Source organism: Molossus molossus, unplaced genomic scaffold (assembly GCF_014108415.1).
Source record: "Molossus molossus isolate mMolMol1 unplaced genomic scaffold, mMolMol1.p scaffold_m16_p_11, whole genome shotgun sequence".
Taxonomy (NCBI): Eukaryota; Metazoa; Chordata; class Mammalia; order Chiroptera; family Molossidae; genus Molossus; species Molossus molossus.
Genome location: NW_023425346.1, coordinates 89,153,290 through 89,174,015, shown reverse-complemented (window position 1 = coordinate 89,174,015; position 20,726 = coordinate 89,153,290). Strand labels below are relative to the sequence as shown.

The window sequence follows — 20,726 nt, the reverse complement described above, 5'->3', positions numbered from 1 at the left end:
AGGAAAGAGTGTGTGTGTGTGTGTGTGTGTGTGTGCGAGAGAGAGAGAGAGAGAGAGAGAGAGAGAGAGAGAGAGCGCACGCGAGCGCGAGAGAGCATGCATGCGCAATACATGCATGTGGACCAGGGGAGTATTTTTGTGGAAGGAGACATTAAAAGCCCCAGGCACCTCAACTATCCTGATGGTGGAACAAGGGGTCAGAACAAGAAGTGCCTCTCCCTGTGCTGGGTCCTTGCATTTTCAGTCATTCATTTCAAGTGTAGTAGTGTCTTAAAATAGCAGCATCGTTATACAGCTGATTGCATGCCCTGAGTGCATTACCTCTCCCCTTCCTTCTCCGCTGAGTCCAGCCTTGGAGAAGAAGGGTCAGAGTCCAAACCAAAGTCCCCCTTTGGCTCCAACACAGGCATTGGTCTTGGACTCAGAAAGTGAAAAACCATTTAGGACTAACTCTTTTCCTTGGGGGAGAGAGGGTATTCTAATCTCATAAGTACTGTAAGCAAATAGCAGTACTGATAGAGTGGAATTTGATCTATTAATTTATTGTTAGGTCAGTGCCGTGACTCTGTTGCCTTTGGCAATGCAGTGGTGTGTGCTTAGAAAACGCCATGTCATTTTTCCAGACAGCATCAGAAGAAGGAAGTGGTCTGGACTAGCAGCTACTGGTGTGTAGTTGTGGCCCAAATTGTCCCACTGTGTGCCTGGGCTCCTTGGGCCCAGCCAGGTGTGGGACAGCTGCCTATTAAGCCTGGGTGGAGGAACTGGTGCTCCCGGCCCCGGCAGACCACCTGCCGTACAGGACAGAGAGGGCAGGCCCCACCGCGAGCTAGCGGAGTAATGGTGGGTGCCCGGGGCCACCTCTGTTCGCTTGGGGAGGTTCCTTCCAGGCCCCACACAAGGTTGTAAGAAGCAGTGGTCATGGCAGTACATTCCTCAGTGACCCTCTGCAAGCTCTGGTTCTAGCAGAAGAGCCGCCGAGAAAGGAGTTTCAGGGTGGCCCATGGTCTTGTAGCGGTTTCTTACCCTCTCTGCTACACCCGAACTGCAATTACGTTACTGTTTAGTTGGTGCTCACTGGGGGCCAGCCACTGTTCTAAGTATGTATATACATTATCCCATTTAATACTAAAAACAACCCAACGCAGTGGGGACTGTTATTAGTCCCAGTTTACAGATGAGACAAGGGAGGCACAGAAGGTGGGCAATTTGCTCAGGGTCACCTGGTGGAGCAGGTTTGCATCCGAGGGCTCTAACCCCTGGGTCTGGCCCTTCACCTCGACCCTGTAGCGCTCAGCACTGAGTGCTGAGTACGTTTACCCCGAGGAAGACCCCACCTCGACATGCACAACTGTATTTTTGCTGAAACATAACGAAGAATGGAAATGATGGCAGTCCACACCCTTCAAAGCACCGATTAAAGAGTTATCTCTTTTAACCCTCATAATACTCTAGGAAGTGGGACCAATTATTCCCACTTTTACAAAAGGCAAACTTGAGGGTCTTTACGATTTATTGACCTCTCCGAGGTCACACTCTGCAGTGGGGGCGGAGCTCGGTAGACCTGGGTCACCGGCCGTGCTCTCTGCCCCTGGTCACAGGGAAGGAAGCAGCAGGCGGGCGTCTTCCCGCTCTGCGCGTGTGTTCGCGGGGCTGAACCGGCCGGGCGCGCAGGATCTCGCGGTACTGCATCCAGGATCCCGCTCGGAGCGAAGCTGCAGGTGTCGGGGGTGGGGGCGTGGGGGGGTGGCAGAGCCCAGAACCTCAGGAGCCCTTCTCCCCCCGCCAGCCTCTCTCCCAGACGACAGAGGCACTTGTTCTCTGCTTTGTCCTTGCGCGGCTGCTCCCGGGGGAGCCTCACGTGGGACAGACAGGATGGCCTTGTGGCTGGCATGCCCACCCTGCTGGCACCTCTCGGGGGGCCTCACGTGGGACAGACAGGATGGCCTTGTGGATGGCATGTCCACCCTGCTGGCACCTCTCGGGGGGCCTCACGTGGGACAGACAGGATGGCCTTGTGGATGGCATGTCCACCCTGCTGGCACCTCCTGGGGGGCCTCACATGGGACAGACAGGAGGATGGCCTTGTGGATGGCATGTCCACCCTGCTGGCACCTCCTGGGGGCCCTCACATGGGACAGACAGGAGGATGGCCTTGTGGATGGCATGTCCACCCTGCTGGCACCTCTCGGGGAGCCTCACGTGGGACAGACAGGATGGCCTGTGGATGGCATGTCCACCCTGCTGGTACCTCTTGGGGGGCCTCATGTGGGACAGACAGGAGGATGGCCTTGTGGCTGGCATGCCCACCGCTGCGTTTTCATCATGCTCAGACTGTAGTCGGGGGCCCTGTTTAGTTTCCATAGGTGGCAAGGGGGACGGTAAGAAGGGGCTTTAGGAATTAAGGAGAACTTTCTGTGCCTCCAGATTTGGGATTTTTAAAGTTTGGAGCAGGAACAGGTGAGGGTTATTGACGACTTAATGGCAGAAACAGAAAGCCCACTGAGGAACCCTCTTCATAGACAGCGGGGCAGACTCTGGGAAAAGCATTTGTTGTAACATGAGCAAAGTCTGTAGGATCGGGCCATCTTCTGGAGAATTCCCTTGTTATGTGTAACCCTAGGCTGGGGCCAGCAGTGGAAAATTTAAAGACCCAATTACCTGTAATGGGACACTATCTGTACAATTAAATGTGAAGGCTGATGTCCTACATCTAGACTAGCCAGCAAAATGTTTTCCAATGGTTACAATTCCTTGGGGGCCATTGGTCAGTCCAGCTGGAGCCAGAATCAGTGCTCCCATCCAGGGCATTTCTTTTTTTTTTACTCTTTTAATAAATAGTGGGGGCTCACTGTTGGCAGATGGAAGGTGGCCTGCCTTTCCTCCAGTTCAGGCTGAAATGCCCTCCTGGGGTCTTCTCTGCAGTGTGTTATGCAAATTCCCACTGTCAGGAGATTGTCCTTCCTCCACCTTCCCAAACCTGATCCTTACGAAGGTGTCCAATCTCCCTGCTTAAAACTGTTCAAGAGCATCATATTTACTCGTAGGACGAAGTAAAAATCTGTGCATATTCTTCAACATTCCACAGTCTGCCCTTGTATTTCCAGCTGTCTCTGCTCTCTCGGCTCCACTCACTCTCGTCCTCTTCCAGGTTTCCATACTCACAGGGCCTTTGCACGTGTTCTTCCCTCCGCCTGGAGCCCTCGCCTCTCCTCTTTCCCTTGTAAACGCCTACTCAACTCAAGCATTTCCGGAAAGTCAAATCCCCATTTTATAGACGTCCGCGGTGCCATGTACCTCTCTCTCTTACTCCTGATGAATTACATATGTAATTTTTCGGTTGTCTGGGTTTTCCAGATTGTAAGCTCCACGACAGCAGAAATCTTGCATGATTTTGCTTACTATTTTGTCCTCAGCACCTAGCAAAGTGACTGGCACACAGAGAATACTCACTACATATTTATTGACTGACAGTGTGAAAAATATCCCAAACTAAAATCCAACTCCAGGCTCATTTAGGCCTCTGCTACCCAGGTCTGCCATAGAATAGCATAATTTCAGAGTTGAAACTCACCCACCTCTTAGCCTTCAACCCATCCATCAATACTACTATCAGTATAATACCTTTTCTGTTTTAAAAAATGAAATGTCAGTGTTCCTATATAGTCAGTAGATTACACTGTTTTTCTTATCTCTCCCCCACATCCTCTGCCTTCTCCTTGTCTGTTGAATTGGTAATCTCTAGCATGTATATTAAATGGTATGCCAGGCCCTGGCTGGTTTGGCTTAGCAGTTGGAGCAATGGCCTGAGGACCAAAGGGTTGAGGGTTTGATTCTGGTCAAGGGCACCTACCTGGTTTGCAGGTTTGATCCCACACCCTGGTGGGGTCATGCAGGAGGCAACCAATCCATGTGTCTCTCTCACATCGATGTGTTTTTTTTTTCTCTCTCTCTCCCTCCCTCCCTTCCACTCTATCTAAAAATCAATGAAAAAAATATCTTTGGGTGAGGATTAAAAAAAATAATAATAAAATGAATAAATGGCATGCCAGATGTTGTTGTAGAAAAATAAAAATGGCCTTTGTCCTCTCAGCACCAATTAGTGAAAATAAACAGTGTTTCTCTGAAAGGAATATTCTGGGCCCTAGAATGCCACCCACATGAGCTCTGCAGTTTCACTTCCTCCTTCCCCTTTCTGTGTCTGCATCATAACCAACCACAAGGGCCTTCCTTCCAGCCCTGCCTGCCCACACCCCCATCCCTACAATAACTTGGGGTCATTTGCTGTGATATAGATTTCCTCCACAGCAGACGTACGACGTAAAACTCAGAAACTTGCAAAAATATCCATTGTATCGCTGGCTGGAAAGCCCTGGTTTAAATCCTACACCAGAGGCGAGAGCCTGGGGCGAGGGGAGGAAGAGGGAAGGGGGAGGTGCAACGGGTGACCGCCGCTCTCCTCCGCAGTGGCAGGCCATCTCTCTGACGGTTATTGAGAAGGTTCAGATCGCCGCCGCCATCCTGGGATCCCTCTTCCTCATTGCCAGCATCTCTTGGCTCATCTGGTCGACCTTCAGTCCCTCGGCAAAATGGCAACGCCAAGACCTCCTCTTCCAGATCTGCTACGGGATGTATGGATTCATGGACGTGGTGTGCATAGGTGAGTCTGGGGGCTGTCTCCATGGGAAAGGGGAAGCCACATGACGGTGAGTTAGACACATCCCTCAGGACCCACCCTCTAGAACAGCGGTTCTCAACCTGTGGGGTGCGACCTCTTTGGGGGTTGAATGACCCTTTCACAGGGGTCGCCTAAGACATAACAGTAGCAAATTTATAGTTAAGAAGTAGCAATGAAAATAATTTTATGGTTGGGGGTCGCAACATGAGGAACTGTATTAAAGGGTCGCGGCATCAGGAAAGCTGAGAACCACTGCTCTAGAAGGTCAAAGCTGCGAAGGCACCAGCCTTGAGACCTGTGAGGTCAGGAGGGGTCCGTGGCTTCAACTGGAGAGGCCAGTGGGGAGGAGGGGGTAGCAGGGAAGAGAGGAAGACCTAAATCTTTCCCACATCTGTCTTGCCTGGTTGAAAATAAGGACAAGGAGGCTTGTGGAAAGTCAGTCGGTCCGTCTGTCTGCCTCAAGCCAGATGGGGAAAGCTTCTCTGTTGTGTACCCTGTGGCTGCCAAGCCAGCCCAGGGATGCCTGCACATGTAACCCCGTTCCCTTGCAGCAGAATGCCCAGACACAGTGTCGAGGATGCCTGCCTCCTTTCCAGCTTTCCATAAGCCTATCCCAATGCCCAAGGTTTCTCTAGTCTAGTTGTTTACAAACTGGCATAGCCCCGGGCTTCCTCCGCGGCTTCAGGAGGGAGAAATGGAATACTGCCCAGACGGGCTCTGAGTCTCCCCCGCCGCGCCACCCTGAGCTTCTGTGCTTCTGTCTATTTACATACGTTTCCGTTTCAGGTACGATTCTGTTTAAAAGGCCTCGGTGTTTTAGACAAATGTTGGAGCCCCACTGCTAGGGTCCCTGCTTATCCCAAATCTGTGTTCCCCTCTCTTCCATCATGTAAGGTTGGGTGGTGGAGGGCAGGGTCTTTTGTTTTTCCCAACAAATAATGGTGGCTGTCAACCCTGAAGTCTTCGTGGGAGTGACTGAGGAGGTGGGGGTGGTCCTGGTTCTCTCTGAGTGACAGGAAGCATGCTGAAGCCCGGGCTGCACATCCTGACCTGGGGGGCTCAGGTTACCCCCAGGCCATCGTGCCGACAGCATCAGAACGCCACAGCTGTCTTCTCTGGGTGTTAGTTTGTGTGCTATACCAAAATGCTACATTGCTTTGTTTGGCGGAAAAACAGCTATTAACTAGAATTCAGCTGGGATGATATTAATGAGTTTCTCTGGGGTCCTGAAATATTACAACCAGAGAGGTTGGAGACTTGCAGACTGATTACAGTAGCCAGAGACCAGTGATGCTGGAACTTGTAAACTTGTCTAAGCACCTTGCTCCCTCTCCATGCTAGCGAAACCAATACATCACCCCCCAGTTCCGGAGACTTGATTATGGCATGCAGGCAGTGACACAGACTGCCCAGGTTTGGAGGGCTGCGGAAGAGAGAGGACTGTACACAGGAGAAATATGACTTGAGGCGTTCTCATTTAGTTCCCTCCTCCACAAAACTCCCTTCCTACTCCTGCTGAGCCCTGGTTTGTTGATGCCAAAAACCAGGTGTGTCTCCATATGGAGGTGGAGGGCTCTGGCATGGAGGGGAAGCAGTGGAGGGCCTTCCCGTGGGGGCCCTCCAGCTGCCCTTCATTCTCCTTCAGGCAGGCTTTTGAGCTGTCCCTGATGTGAGCTTCTGTGAGACATGCTTACCTGTCACGTGGTCTACCAGTCAGCTTTGGCTGCAGTAACAAACAACTCCAAAATTGCAGGGCCTTACAACAAGCATTTATTTCCCATGCATGGGTCCACGAGATGCCTGTGTCCCTGCTGGGCTTGGCGGGGCTTAGCGACTGACTGTGCACTGGGTTTGGGCCTGCTCTGAGGGTCTCTTCGTGCTGGGACCCAGGCTGCGGAGCGGTGATGACACGGAGTGTGTTCTTCTCCTAGCCAAGTGCAGGAGCGCAAGAGGATGGTTTGACCCGTGCGATGTTTCTCAAAGCTGCTCAGTGCTGGAACACTGCGCGTCCTACCCACAGACATTGGCCAATGCAAGTGACCAACAAGCCTTACAGGAAAGAGGTGGTGGGGCAGGGAAGTATCCTCCTCCTTCCCAGGTGGGAGTGTGGGCGAGCGAGGGGAACATAAATACCATCTACCACTCAGGCTCCATAGATCTGGGGGCTGAGAGAACTGAACATAGAAGAGATTACACAGTCATCCAGTCCAGCACCCAGGCTCTGCAGCTGAGAGAGCTGGGGCCCAGAGAAGGGAAATGACCTGCTCAAGGTCGCTTATCTGGGATTAGAAGGTCCCCTGAGTGGCAGTCCAGTGCTCCCTTTATCAGCCTTCTTGCATCAAAGAGAGGAGTCCCATGCTGTCACTGATGGGATACCTGTAGATGCCACCTGCCACTTTGGGCACCTGGGCCCACTTACAGGAGGAGCCTCACAAACAGCCCTGCTCTGCTCCCTGTGGCTCTGAGCCACCCTGCACCCCATTCTGGCCTGCCTGGTGCCCTGGTCTCTCCTGCTCATAGTAGCTCCTCCTAAGTAGGGCTCTGCGGCACCTTCTCACCCTCTGTCTCTCGGCTCCTCTCTATCTGCCTGCCGCCACCTGGTCCACTCCTCTCTCTCTCTCGTTTTTTTTTTTCTCTTCTTATGTCCATGTCGCATGCAGTCACTCAGTTTCTGGGAGGAGCAGAGAGGGGTCTATATTGAGAGTTTCCACATTGTTTTCCTTCCTTCTAAGCCTTGAGGAAAACATAATTTCCCAGATGCGCAGCCACACCACGGTCTCTCCATTCTGCTCTGACCACCAGAGACTGCTTGGAGACAGCCACTGAATGAAGAGGAACGCAGAGGGACCCTGCCTGCTTTGGGTGCCATCCCGGAGCGGTCAGATACACTCATATTTAGACTATCTTGTCTTTAAAAAGTCTAGACTGTTCTGTCATTACGTCGGCTATAACTGGAGCTGATTCAGTGTCATATCATGTCTCCTGGGGCAAGGATGATTCTTCTTACTTTTCAGAGGGTGAAACTCTGAAACTGAAGGATTTCTTACGCTGAGTTGGGCAGCCGAGCGGGCCTCTCCAGTGAGTGTTTTTCTGAAAGAGGCCACCCACAGGAGAAAATCCTGGGAGACAGTAATATGTGACCTGGAGAAGGGAGAGGGTGCTGACCGGCAGTCACTGAAATGCACAGATTCTCACGGTGGTTGTGACGATGGTGGTTTTGAGGGCCAAGTTCTCTGCTGCTCTGCAGTGTGCTGGCCAGTTGAGGAAAAACACACAGCAGTGCACAAGTGGTTCCAGGGGATCAGCTTTTCAGGGGTTCTCTGGAAGGGGGAAGCAGGTGGAGCCTGCGACGCCTACCAGAGGAATCTTCATGTTTAGGCTCAACTGGATATTCAGACTGACAGGATGACCAGTGAGCACACCTGGCCCCAGATTCACTCCGAGGAACACAGTGCGGGAACCATGGCCTCCAGCAGGCAGGCCTGGCTTACCTCTGCCGGGTCCTTGCGGGACACTCCATATCTGAGTCCAGGGCCAGCCTCTTGGTCCCCAAAGAATAGCTCAGGAAGAGGGAGACGAGATGCACACCAGTGGGTACAAGGTCCCCCATGGCAGAGTTTCCAGGGTCCCGGCAAAAGACTTGGCTTCCCCTTTCTTCTCTGTGAGATGGAACAAGACCCCCATCTTCAGAGTTGTTGAGAGGACTGGATAAGACGGTGTGTGTAAAGGAGCAGGTGCTCCTGAGTACCAGGGACCAGGCTAGGAGGCACCTGACACAGTAGGCACTCAACAAAGGTTTGCCGAATCCAGTCACGGCCTAGAGGCCTGACCCCGCGTCCTCCCATCATTGAGGGTCTGCTGGAAGGCCTTGGGTGCCCTCACCCGTGTCCCCTCAGTGAGAAGATCCGATTACACCGAATGCCCTGTTCCTCCTGTCTCTCCTTCGTCATCTCTCACAACGCTGTCTGCCCCAGCAGAGGAGCTGACGGAGCCTCGCGGAAAACAAATGGGACGTTCTCTGCTCCAGTGGGTCAAGTTATTGGAATTTAACAAGAGCAAATTAATTAAGGTCTTTGGCACCAGAAACATTTTTTTTCACTCCACAGGCCCAAGAGATTGGCCATCAAAAAGTCAACTTTGCAAAAATGAGGACTTCATCCTTAGCATGTTTGTTTTCCACTTGTGAGTGGAATGGGGTCAAGGGGAGGAAGGAGGGCAGTGTTTCTGAGCTTGCTCTAAATCTTTAAAACAGTGCAATATGGTGATTAACAAAATTATCTTCCAAATCTTTTTGTTAAAGCCTCCTCTGTGTGCTGTCTATTCAGGTTATCCCCTATGATTTAGAGATATCTGGTGCCTGCCCTCTAATATACAGGAATTAAAATCCTGATTTATAGCAAGTGGGCAGGGGGTGGTGGCAGAAGACCTATAAAAACATTAGTTTTCAAACTTAATTTTAATTCACATTAACTAAAAGTACATGTGTGCCATAAAGATTCCTTCCTGTCTTCCTTCCTTTGGGCTAGAAAGACCTGCCAGTCAAACCTTTTAATTCCCTGATTAAGAAACTTTGCAAATATGGAGGAGACAGCCTGATGCAGTGGAAGACACCAGGAAATAGAAGATCTAGGTCTGAAAACCGATTGGCCACTAACTACCTCTATGACCTTGGGCAAGTTATTTCCTCTTTCTATAAGTCAGTTAACTTATTTGTAAAATGAGAGGGTTGACCCTGATAAACTCCAAGGTCTTTCTAGGTCTGACATCCTAGGATTTTGAAGTTACTTCTATTGTGAGAGGATGTCACAATTCTCAGAGGTTACCAGTGTGGCTGTGGGGGAGTCTCATTAATGGTGGGCCAGGCCAAATAACCCACAGGCATCAACCACGTAAATGAGCAAGGGAGTCTCAGTCTATGTTCCATTATCTGCATGTAGCTTTTCCAACTTTCTGAATTAACTATTAACTCATAGCTCACCCATGCCCTCCCTCACCCCACATGACTTCCCATGCACAACCACCTCTCTCCACAGCTGAGCTGTAGGTGCTTGGAGGATGAAGATAACTGGTTTAGAAGCAGACACACCAAGTGAGCACTGTCCCCCCTCAAAGGAGACTCCTTGGGACGTAATCCACTTAATCCAGTTGTGATGATAGGTTCAAAACATTTTAGGAACACCTCTTGACAACCGTCTTCAGTGCCTGAAGCACAGTCTTTGGAACAGACTCGGAGTGAGTGGCATGTCTCTCTGTTGTGACTAGAAATAGCCCAATCTGATAAATACATTTTGAAGACCACATGAAACGGGCCCTAATCTGCTTTTCTCTTGCAGCCTCTAACCTATTGCTGAAGTGATTTTAATTAGGGTAACTCCAGAAAATATATACAAAAAATACCCCCCCCCCCCCAAATATCAGTGGATCAATGCAATAGAAGTTCCTGATCAGTGGGAGGTTCTCCTCCACACAGACATTCAGGGACCCAAGTCCCTTCCATCTTGTGGCCCCAAAGTCTCGTAGGGCTTTTGAGTATTTTATCTCCAACTAATAGAAAGTAAAAGAGGACATGGATAAGGGACACAAACACTCTTTCCCCCTCAATACCCATTTTTTAAACCTTGGCCATGTTTGCATAAATACACTACTTTTGTAACTTTATAATAACTCCTTTAAAATGAAGTTATGTGATACTTACTTAATAATCGTGATAATGAAATGATAACCAATATTTATTATTCATTATGTACCAAGCACTGTGAAAAGTGTTTTATGTACATCATCTTATTTACTCCCTACAATCCTATGATGTACTTACTATTATAATGCCAATTTCCTTGATGTGAAAACAGGCTAAGAGGTAAATCATCCAAGATCATACAACTAAAACCCAGTTTGATCTGATTCCAAAGCCCACATCCTTAACCACTCTGTTGTAACAATGTCACACGTATATTAAAACATATCTCCTTCTGAATTCAAATAGAAATTATATGTACATATACATACACATATATATTTCCCCCAAATATCGTCTCCTCCACAGCTGCACGCTCTCTGGAGGGAGCACCTGACCTTGAGCACAGAGGAGGGGGCAGCCCAGACACCAGCACTGCTCTGCTGCAGATAAACCTTGGTCTATGTCCTACTTCGTGTACAAGCTATATGTCTTTGGGTAAGACATTTAGCCTCTCTGGGTTCAGTTTCCTCTTCTATAGAGATAATGTCACCTACCTCACAGGGTTTCCATGAGAAGTAAGCTATATTTGCAAAGCCACTTTAGAGTGACAGACATTGTAAGCATTTCGTAAATATTGACTGTCATCACCATCAATCACCATCATCGCCAGCACCTTCATCACCACCATCCAGACTGGCTGAGAAACGCAGTTCTGTCTGTGTCTGTCCATAGAGTGAGAGCTCGAAGCCTCATAACGAAATCCCACAGAAAAATATCCACAGTATCTTAGGGCATAATTCACAGCACACTTCCAGGAACGGGCCTCTTAATTCTACCAGTGCAAAGATACTGGGGCCCCAGGGTATTTCTCCTTCCACTCACTCCTGCGGAGCTAAGCTTACTTCATGCCCAAGAGCCTCGGCACCCAGTGGTTGTCCAGCAAAGGCCTTCTCACAGGGCTCTGCGGTGCCCTGGGTAAGCAGAGCATCTGGAATGTTCTCACGCTGATGCACTGAGAGACACTCTGTGCAGCCTGACCAAGGTCAGCTGGCCCGGCAGGGGCCTGCTGGGCAGGGAACTCTTTCAGAAGTCACCTCCAAGGGGCCCACCTCTCCCTGGGTACTGAACAGGCACTGAGAGATCAAAACAGAAGGTGGCTTTGCATTCGCCCTCACTAGGTAGGTTCAGTGCGCTCTGTCCTTTGAGTCTTTGTGGAAAGAGTCAGATAGCTCAAAGCACTCATCAACCTAAGACTCAAAGCATTGGAGTCAAGCCCTGGCCGGTTTGGCTCAGCGGTTAGAGCGTCTGCCTGCAGTCCGGAGAGACCCGGGTTCGGTTCCCGCTAAGGGCATGTACCTCGGTTGCAGTTTGTCCCCGGCCCTGGTTGGTCGTGCGGGTGGCAGCCACTCGATGTGTCCCTTTCACGTCGATGTTTCTCTCTCTCTCTCTTCCTCTCCCTCCCACTCTATCTGTACAAAAAATGGAAAAGTGTCCTCGGGTGAGGATAATAAAAAAAAAAAAAAGCATTGGAGTCAAGGTGAGCCTGCCCGGATGGGGCTCCTGGACCCACATCTTACCAGTTCCTCAAGGGGGGTCCTAGAAGTACAGCCTGGCTACACGTGTGAGAAGCACAAAACTGTACCTCTGGAGAATATTGGGCGAGTGGCATGGTCAATGGCCTGTCCCCGCAGCATCTACTGAACCACCCCAGATAGCTGCTTATATTGCTTTCTTTCCCACACCTGCCTGATGAGTCTGGTGCAGGTCCTGACAGGGCTAGCCTCTTGAGGGGTAGCATCTGGGAGGCACGCGGCAACGGTGGGGCTTCGGAGGTGTCTTGCCCTGTGCTGCCTGTAATTCTGCAGGAAGAGGAGAGTGTCCCTCCAGGTCACTACTGAAGGCTCCTGGCGGTGGGAGGGGAGACACAGGTGGGAAGGCTTGTCTCCACTTCTGTGGAGTCCGTTGGTCTCTCGAGACCCTTGCAGTTCCAGCATGCCACTCATCGATAAACAGTGACTCAGATTGAGGCTCAGGAAGGACAGTTAGGAGTTGACAGAACAGGTGCTTGTGTTTGGAGATGGAGTTGGCAAGGAAGAAGGAGGAAGAGACATGAGTGCACTTTTTCTATCTTGTAATCTCCCCAGCGCCACAACAACCAACGTCATGTAGCATTGAGTCCGGGACTGTGCCATGGAAGCCAACACCCAGGGCTCACTACCTCGTCCGACCTCACAATGACCCTATAAGGAAGGCGCGTCCGCCCTAATTTACTCAGAGAAAGGCCGCGACTTACTTAAAGCCACAAGGCCAGCACGTGACCGTACTCTGAATGTTCAATGCGTGTTCATCAGTGAGTTGACTCTAAATTGTTGGGCCCAGAGTTCTTTGGGTCTAGGAAAGGCAGAACCTTTTCTCCAGTAGCCTGACATTTCCATGTCTGTCACATCTGGAAGTAGAGTATTTTTTTTCAGTTACTTATAGTTCCTTTTTTTGTTGAAAATGTAGAGCCTGCTGTGAGGTAGTAGGCCAGGATGAGGGCCATGTCTGAGGCAGTGCTACTCCGGTGCGTGCATGCACAGGCCGCCCCAGCTCTGCCCGAGCTTCTTAGAAATGCAAATTCAAACTGTTCTCTGTATCTCTGAGAACGTTTCTGTTCTGCCTGTTCATTTTGTTTGTAGGTTCCACTGCCGGTAGATATGTATTCATTGCCATTTTGTTTGTTCATATATTTTATCTTTTTCTTCAAAAAGACCCTTCATCATTTCATACAATAACAGTTTGGTGGTGATGAACTCCTTTACCTTTTTCTTGTCTGGGAAACTCTTTATATGGCCATCGATTCTAAATGACAGCTTTGCAGGATAGATAATCTTGGTTGTAGGTTCTTGCTTTTCATCACTCTGAATATTTCTTGCCACTCCCTTCTGGCCTGCAAAGTTTTTTTTGAGAAATCAGCTGACAGCCTAATGGGAACTCCTTTGTAGGTAACTAGCTGCCTTTCAAGATTCTCTCTTTGTCTTGGACCTTTTGCATTTTGATGATGATGTGTCTTGGTGTGGGCCTCTTGGGGTTCATCTTGTTTGGGGATTAAGAAGTACAAATTCATTGCTAGACTGACAAACCTCAAAGGGAAAGGGGTTGGGGGGTGGGAAGAAATAAACCAAAGAATTTATATGCATAACCAATAGACACAGACAATAGTGTGGGAAAAGGCAGGAGGGGGGCGGGAGTGGGGAGGAGGGGGGTCAATGAGGGAACAATGAGGAACATATATAATACATTCAACAATAAAGATTTAAAAAATAAAATTAAAAAATAAAAATAAATAAAAAATAAATGCAAATTTATAGGCCTCACCCCAGACCTGCTGAGCCTCACCCCAGGCCTCTGGGGGCGGGGCCCGGAAATCTGTATTTTAACAAGCTCCCTGGTTGATTCTGGTGCATGCTGAAGTCTGGGAAGCACTGTTGGAGAGTTGTCTGTGACTTTTATGCCATTTCACCGGACACCAGCAGAACATGGGGGTCGGGACGGGGATTCTAGCATTGGAGAGGGGACCAGAGGCTTCTCTAGACTTCTCAGTTAGCTTTGGCCTCTTCACCCTGTGTGATGGGAACCAGGTGCTCATAGAAGCACACAGTAGGTGCTAAGGAAATACCAAATGGAATGAACCTGTATCTCACGCTGCGGATACTGCCAGAGCTGATGGCCAGGGTTCAGGAGGGGCTGGGATGTCACATCAGGAAGAACCCGCTGACAGCGCTGTGGCGAGCTGCGGCGCGGGGCTGTGCAGGCGGGAGCACCCTCATCATGGCCACCTTCCCCCGTGGGCTGGCTGAGCAAGGGCCATTTCGCCTGGAGGTCGGGGAGCTACGATGACACGTGAGCATTTCTGACAACCTATGCAGCCTACAGTTTTGTGAGCAAGAGGAGGCTCAAAGGTAGAGAGATGTTAGAAAGACAAAGGCAGCAATGAATTCTTCTGGAACTCGGTTTTCCACAAACATAGCCCAGGGTTGGGCACCTTGTAGGTGGTTACCAGGTAACTGTTAAATTACATGGAAAATCCCAGAAAAGGACTCAATCAAAATGTACTGGGTTTCTAATATTACCATACCCTCAGATTTTTCATTTTCTCCTGCTACTTCTCTGCCTCCCTTCAGCAATAGCCTTCTTTCCTCTTGTTCTAATCAATCAAGTGCTCTCTCTCTCTCTCTCTCTCTCTCTCTCTCCTCTCTCTCTCCTCTCTCTCCTCTCTCTCTCCTCTCTCTCTCCTTCCAGTTCCTGCCCATCTTATTTCTCTTCCATCTCTTCAACCTTGCCCATCTCACCTGTTCCAATCAGGTGAGCCCCACCCATCTTCCCTCATTTAAAAAAAAAAAAATTCTGCCCCTCAAGGAATCAATAAGTAATTGGTAGAGCAGGAAGCAGAGGTGCTGCTAGAGAGTAGATGTGAATGAGGTAGTTTGTGCTTTTCCAACTTTTGCCAAACAAACATTATCTACAAAAACAGGTGCACCTTCCTCCCCTTCAGCCATCTATCCACCAAAATGGTTTAATTACTTCCTGAACACTCGACAGATAATTAGAAGGCAGCATTCAGACCAAAAATTTAAGCCACCCTATTCAATCAGGGTAAAATTGTCTGATCAAGAAGCTAATTAAGAATCAAGTGTAGTGGCTCTTATTGAAAAGAGGTAGTTTAAGGCTTCAAAAAACCCTGCTTCTCACTCCCTGAGGCCCTGTCCACTCCATCACCACCAAGGCTTCATTAGTCTCCAGGAACTGTTAGCTGCCCAAACCTCACCCATGCTCTGTCCTCGAAGGGCTTGTGATCTAGGGGAAAGAGCATAGCAGGGTTCCAACAAGGCTTCTGGAATAAACGAACAAAGGAATACTACAGTGCCAAGGTACACAGGATGTGTTCAAAAGGTCGGAAGAGGTGATGAGCGTTGGCACATTGGGAGAGGTGAGAGCATGGGTAATTCCTTGTCCGGAATCAGAGACTCAGGCAGGCCGATCAAAGTGGTCAGCTGAAGATTTATGAATTCCCTAAAATTATCAGGACAGTATGTGTGTCTGTCCCCCCCCCCCCCCCCCCAGGAAGATGGTCCTTAGCTTTCATGAGATCCTCAAAGGGGTACATACGTTAGGATCTCCTGGGCTGCAGGGAGACTGTCTGTCCTTCGGCGAACCCTTGAAGACTTGTACCAAGTGCAGTGTCAGGAGCTGTTGGAACACTGGAGAAAGAGGGGCGGTGGTAGGTGTCTTCCTCCTAGAAGCACAGCGTGTTGGAGGCTGGAGAGGCTTTGAGGTGTTCCCATCCAGTCTCCTCGCTTCGCACCACGGAGGCTGGAGTCACTCGTTGCTGTTCGCTCCTGCGTCAGCACTTACCCGCAGGGGCCACGCCAGCCGCCCCTAGATTTACAATTGCTGAAAATCCCATGGTGCCACATCCCCAATCACATCACTCACCATCGCGGGGTTCCGCCTCCGAGACCACCCTCACAATCTGGACAATCCTTCCGTTCCTGTTTTGCTCACCCCTGAACCAGCCCCATCTTCCCAGCCCTTCTGTTGTGCCCTCTGCACCTCGTGGTCCATCTCCGGCAGCCTCTTCACTGAGGTTACTTTCGTCTTCCCTTATCTGCAACCTGTCTCCCGGGGGCGGTGTTTCCCGCACGGCTGCTTTCTCTCTCATACAGGATTCTGTGGGGTCCGGAGGGGCTCCGTGACCTCCTTGCTCCCCATGACCAATTCCAAACCACCTCTCTTCCTTTGTCGTTCAGAAGCCCCACCCCTTCGCAGCACATGTCGTCATATGTGACCACCCCTTTCCTTTCTCGATGCTGTTGGCTGCTGACCACCTACACGCATTCCTAATGTGTCTGGCTCCCTCCCACCGGTCTTGCCTTCAGCATCTCTGTAGATCAGTGGTTCTCAGCCGAAGTGGTACCATCCCCTGGTGGAAATTTTGGAAATGGATGAGATTTTTTTTTTTCATTTGTTTCCAAACGTAGTTGTGCCCCAGCATTTATATTGAAATTTAAAGAGTTTTGTTATAAATGAACCTTCCCCCGCTTTTTAGTTTCTCGGTAGGGCATTATATTATTTTTTTTAAAAAAAGCAACCATAGTGTCTTATCTTATGAATCTCATTTCAGGATAAGAAAGGGGATATTAAAATATATTTGTTATAAAAAGAGGGCATTTGGTCTGATAGCACGGAGGACGGCCGACGCAGATAGTCTGTCTGACTCTTCATTGCTCCGAAGTCCTTTCCTCCAGCCCACCTCGGCCCCTCAGTGCGCACCCTCGGGAGCTTGTCCTCACCAAGAACCACACCACTCGCCAAATCTTTGAACATCTCACTCTCTGATTATCCCCCGCCCCCAACCTCTGTAGTTTACTGATTCTTTGGCTGATGTATGGAAAAGGGAAGGGAAACAGTTGACTTCTAGAAGCTGAAAAGGGCAATTCTCCAACTTCATAGACCTTTTGTCATTGACCCTAAAGCTTTCCTTTTCCCTTATTCTTTATTCATTTTGTGTCTTCACTTCTGTCCTCCCAGCCTAGCCTCCATGGGCCAGTATTAGCTACTCCCTTGTAAACACTCTTAATTCCCACCCTCCCTCCTGTCTTACTTGCCTGCAGAAACAGTCTACACTCATTACATTCAGCTCATCTTACCCCGCACATGCACCTAGCACGCAACCGATGGTGTAGAGAGAAATCACACAACCAGTGACTATACTCACTTCAAACTTACGACTACAAGTTTCAAATGGGCACCCAACACCATCAGGCAATTCTGCCACACCTCCCTGTAAGTTCACTCTCCCGCTTCCGAGATCATTATTTCCCACTTTCTTTTTCTCCACACACTGTCAATCCTTCCTTCTTATCCCTTCCCCCTTAGCTGATGACCTCATGGAAAAGAGAGGTGCACTTGGATGAGAACCACCTGGTTTTCCCACTTTCACGTCTATCCTCTTACCTTCAAGGTGCCAACCAAGCCAGTGGTCACTCATTTCACTGACCTCTCAACAGCACTTCAAAGAGTTGTCACCCTCTCTTTCCTGAAACACATCCTGCTCTAGACTCCTGGGTCTCCACCCTTGCTGGTCTTCCTTCTGCACCATTCACTGCTCCTCCAGAGCCTCCTTTGCTAATTCCACTTCCACTAACTCGCCACCAAACCTCTACACATCAGAAGCCCCGAGCTCTGTCATCGCCTCACCCAGGCGAGCTGGGCCGTTTCCAAGGCTCAGATTCCACCTCTGCACTGAGGACTTCTGTCTCCAACCAGACCCCTCTCCAAGCTTCAGACTTATATGTTCAACTGCCTTGCTGGTCCTGATGTGAGATTTCTATCAGACATCTTAAATTTGCCATGAATAAAATATAACTATCACTGTGCCTAAATAATGGTCTGCAAAGACAACCAAGTCATAATCCCTGGAACCTGCTAATGCTACCTTATGTGGTAAAAAAAAAAAAAAAAAAAAAATGCTCCCAGATGTGATTTATGTAAGAATCTTGACAATGGGAGATAGCCTGATGATTTATTCAGGTGGGCGCAATGTAATCACGGGGTTCTTATAAGAGGGATGCAGAGGGAGACTCGAAGACAAGAGTTGTAGGGGATGTGACAGTGGAAGGAAGAGGTGGACGGAGGCAAGGAAGAAGCAAGGTGACTTCTGGAAGCTGAAGAAGGCAATGGATTCTCCCCTCAAAGCCACCAGAAAGACCCAGCCTGGCTGACACCTTCAGATCAGCCTAGTGACACTGATTTTAGTCTTCTGATCTCCAGAACTATGAGAATACATTTGTGTTATTTTAAGCCACTAACATGTGTGGTCATTTGGTACAGCAGCCGTAAGAAACTCATGGTCACTGCCACCACCACCACACAAAGCCATACCCCTTACCCTTGGGCCTTAAAGATCTCGGTAACTGGTACCACTACTGAATGCTGAGGCCGAAAGCTTCCGAGTCGTTCAGATTTTTCTCTGGACTCACGCCTCCCCTGCCAGCAAGTCTTTCCGCTCTGCCCCGCACACATCCCGACTCCAGAGATCTCTCACATTCCACTGCGATCACCCTCGTCGAGGCCACCATCACTTCCTGCTTGAATCATTACATACTTCCTGCTTGAATCATTACATCACTTCCTGCTTGAATCATTACATCACTTCCTGCTTGAGTCATTACATCACTTCCTGCTTGCGTTTCTGCTCCTACTCCGGTCCTCCTCAGTTTATTGTTTCCGAGGAGCCAGAAGGAACTTTCTGAAGGCTAACTCAGATCACATTAGTCCTCCTATTAAACCCTTCTATGGTTTCCCATTTTATGCAGGATAGAATTTAAGTTCCTTGCCATGGCCTACAAGGCCCCTTGTCTCCCTGCCCTTCCCCACTCATTCACTGCCCCCTGGCCACACTGACGTCTTCTCTGACCCTCTGCATTCATTCCCACCCCCTGGCCTTTGCACATGCGTTTCCCACCACTAAATGCTCTCCTTTCAGATCTTTGCATGGATCCTTCCTTCTCATTATTTAAGTCTCAATTCAACTATCACCTCCCATACCCCTCTTGCTAAACAAGACCTTCAGCATCTGCAGCCAGGGGCTATTTAACCCTATGTTATCTTCCTCGTAGCATTTCTTCAGTTCCTGAAATAGTCCTACTGACTGGTTTACATGCCTGTTGTGTGTTTCTCTGCTACAATGAATGTAAGCTCTCTGAGGGCAGGACTCTGCCTCTCCGGCTCACTGCAGTATCTCTAGTATTTGACGCACAGTAGGTATGCAATTAATATTTATTTGCCTGATTGTCTGACATGGCTTATTCCTGACTCTACCTTACCACTGGCCAATATAACTGCGTCAGTGTTCTCTCTCCCAGGGGTGTATTTCAGCAGTGCTGGGCTATTTGCAATCAGTGGAATGTCAGACATCATTCCGCAGGTATAGAATGACCATGGGATTCTTTCATGGTGCCTTTGAGAACATGATTCATTCGACATCAGCTAAGTACTGGGGGCCATGGATACATGGAGGGGGGAAAATGCAGGGTGGGGCAAAAGTAGGTATACAAAAGTGAGTACTCAAAACACAGAGTTGACTCTTGTATTATTATTTATTAATTATCATATTCTTTTCCACATGCACAGTTGTAAACCTACTTTTGACCCACCCTGCATTTATATGACGCCTCCATGGACAGCAGGTTTGGATTTTTGTGAAGCCAAGATGTGGGTGGGTAGGTAGAGGTGGCAGAGGGATCCCATAGAGGTGCTCAGCTATTTCGTGGACCTGGTGTGGTTTGTACCCATCGAAGGTTCGCGGAGCCTGGGGATGTAGGGATGGGAACCATGAGACTCAAAGCTGAAAGGTAGGTTTGAAAAGAACAAATCAGACTATACACGTCCAGCTTTCCCACACCGGTATCCGCTTATAATTGAAGGGCGATCATAACTTGTTCCCCTTACTTGGCCTTGCTCTTCTCCCTGCTGCCCAGGTCTCATCATCCATGAGGGACCCTCCGTGTACCGCATCTTTAAACGGTGGCAGGCTGTCAACCAGCAATGGAAAGTGCTGAACTATGACAAGGCAAAGGACCTGGAGGATCAAAAGTCAGGAGGCAGGACAAACCCCCGGACCTCCTCGTCCACCCAGGCCAATGCCCTCTCCTCGGAAGAGGGGGCTGTGGACACCCCCGCCCCTGAGGAAGGCCCGGCCCGGGCAGCCAGCCAGCCCTCAGGCCCTGTGTCTGATCACCACTGTGCTTACACCATCCTGCACATCTTGAGTCACCTGCGACCTCACGAGCAGCGGAGCCCCCAGGCCGGCAGCCGGGAGCTCGTCATGAGGGTCACGACAGTGTGAGGACAGACCTGGAAGGGAGGCGTTGACCGCGCACAGGGGGGGAGGGGCCCGATGGAATGCTGGTCTGGGGAGCAGGTGTGGGAGGCCAGGTGGCTCCCCAGGGGCCAGGGCAGAGGGTGGGGGCCTTCGGGGGTCTGGGGGCAGGATTGGAGCTGCAGTGAGGGACGCTGGTGTGGTTTCGTGTTTCCAATTAGTCAATTTTGTTCTCCAACAAGAGCAAGGAAAACCAATACAAACAACCACAACGTGCAATGCAGACGGAGCCCAACACAACACGGCCGCCACGTGGGCCTGAGCACCCTGCACAAAACACCTGGGAGAGGCGGGGCTGCAGAGGGCGGAGCCGAGGGAGGACAACTGAGGAGGGTGCAGGAGGGAAGCACCTGTGGCCTGCCCTGCTGTACCCTGGAGTTTGCTTGGGTTTCCTCTGGCTGTGACCCACGGCGGTGCGGGGAGGGGAGGGAGAGGGTCGGGTGAGGACAGGC

General features: G+C 49.9%; 1 protein-coding gene across 1 annotated transcript in view; it reads left to right on the top strand.

Annotated features, from left to right (window-relative positions):
- The window catches only part of MARCHF4 (membrane associated ring-CH-type finger 4), a 90,650-nt gene extending 70,409 nt beyond the window's left edge, over positions 1–20,241 (top strand). Inside the window, exons 3-4 of the mRNA XM_036254720.1 lie at positions 4,465–4,657; positions 19,874–20,241. Coding sequence (XP_036110613.1) covers positions 4,465–4,657; positions 19,874–20,241 — 561 coding nt within the window. The remainder of the gene's footprint in view (positions 1–4,464; positions 4,658–19,873) is intronic.
- The last annotated feature ends 485 nt before the right edge of the window (positions 20,242–20,726 follow it).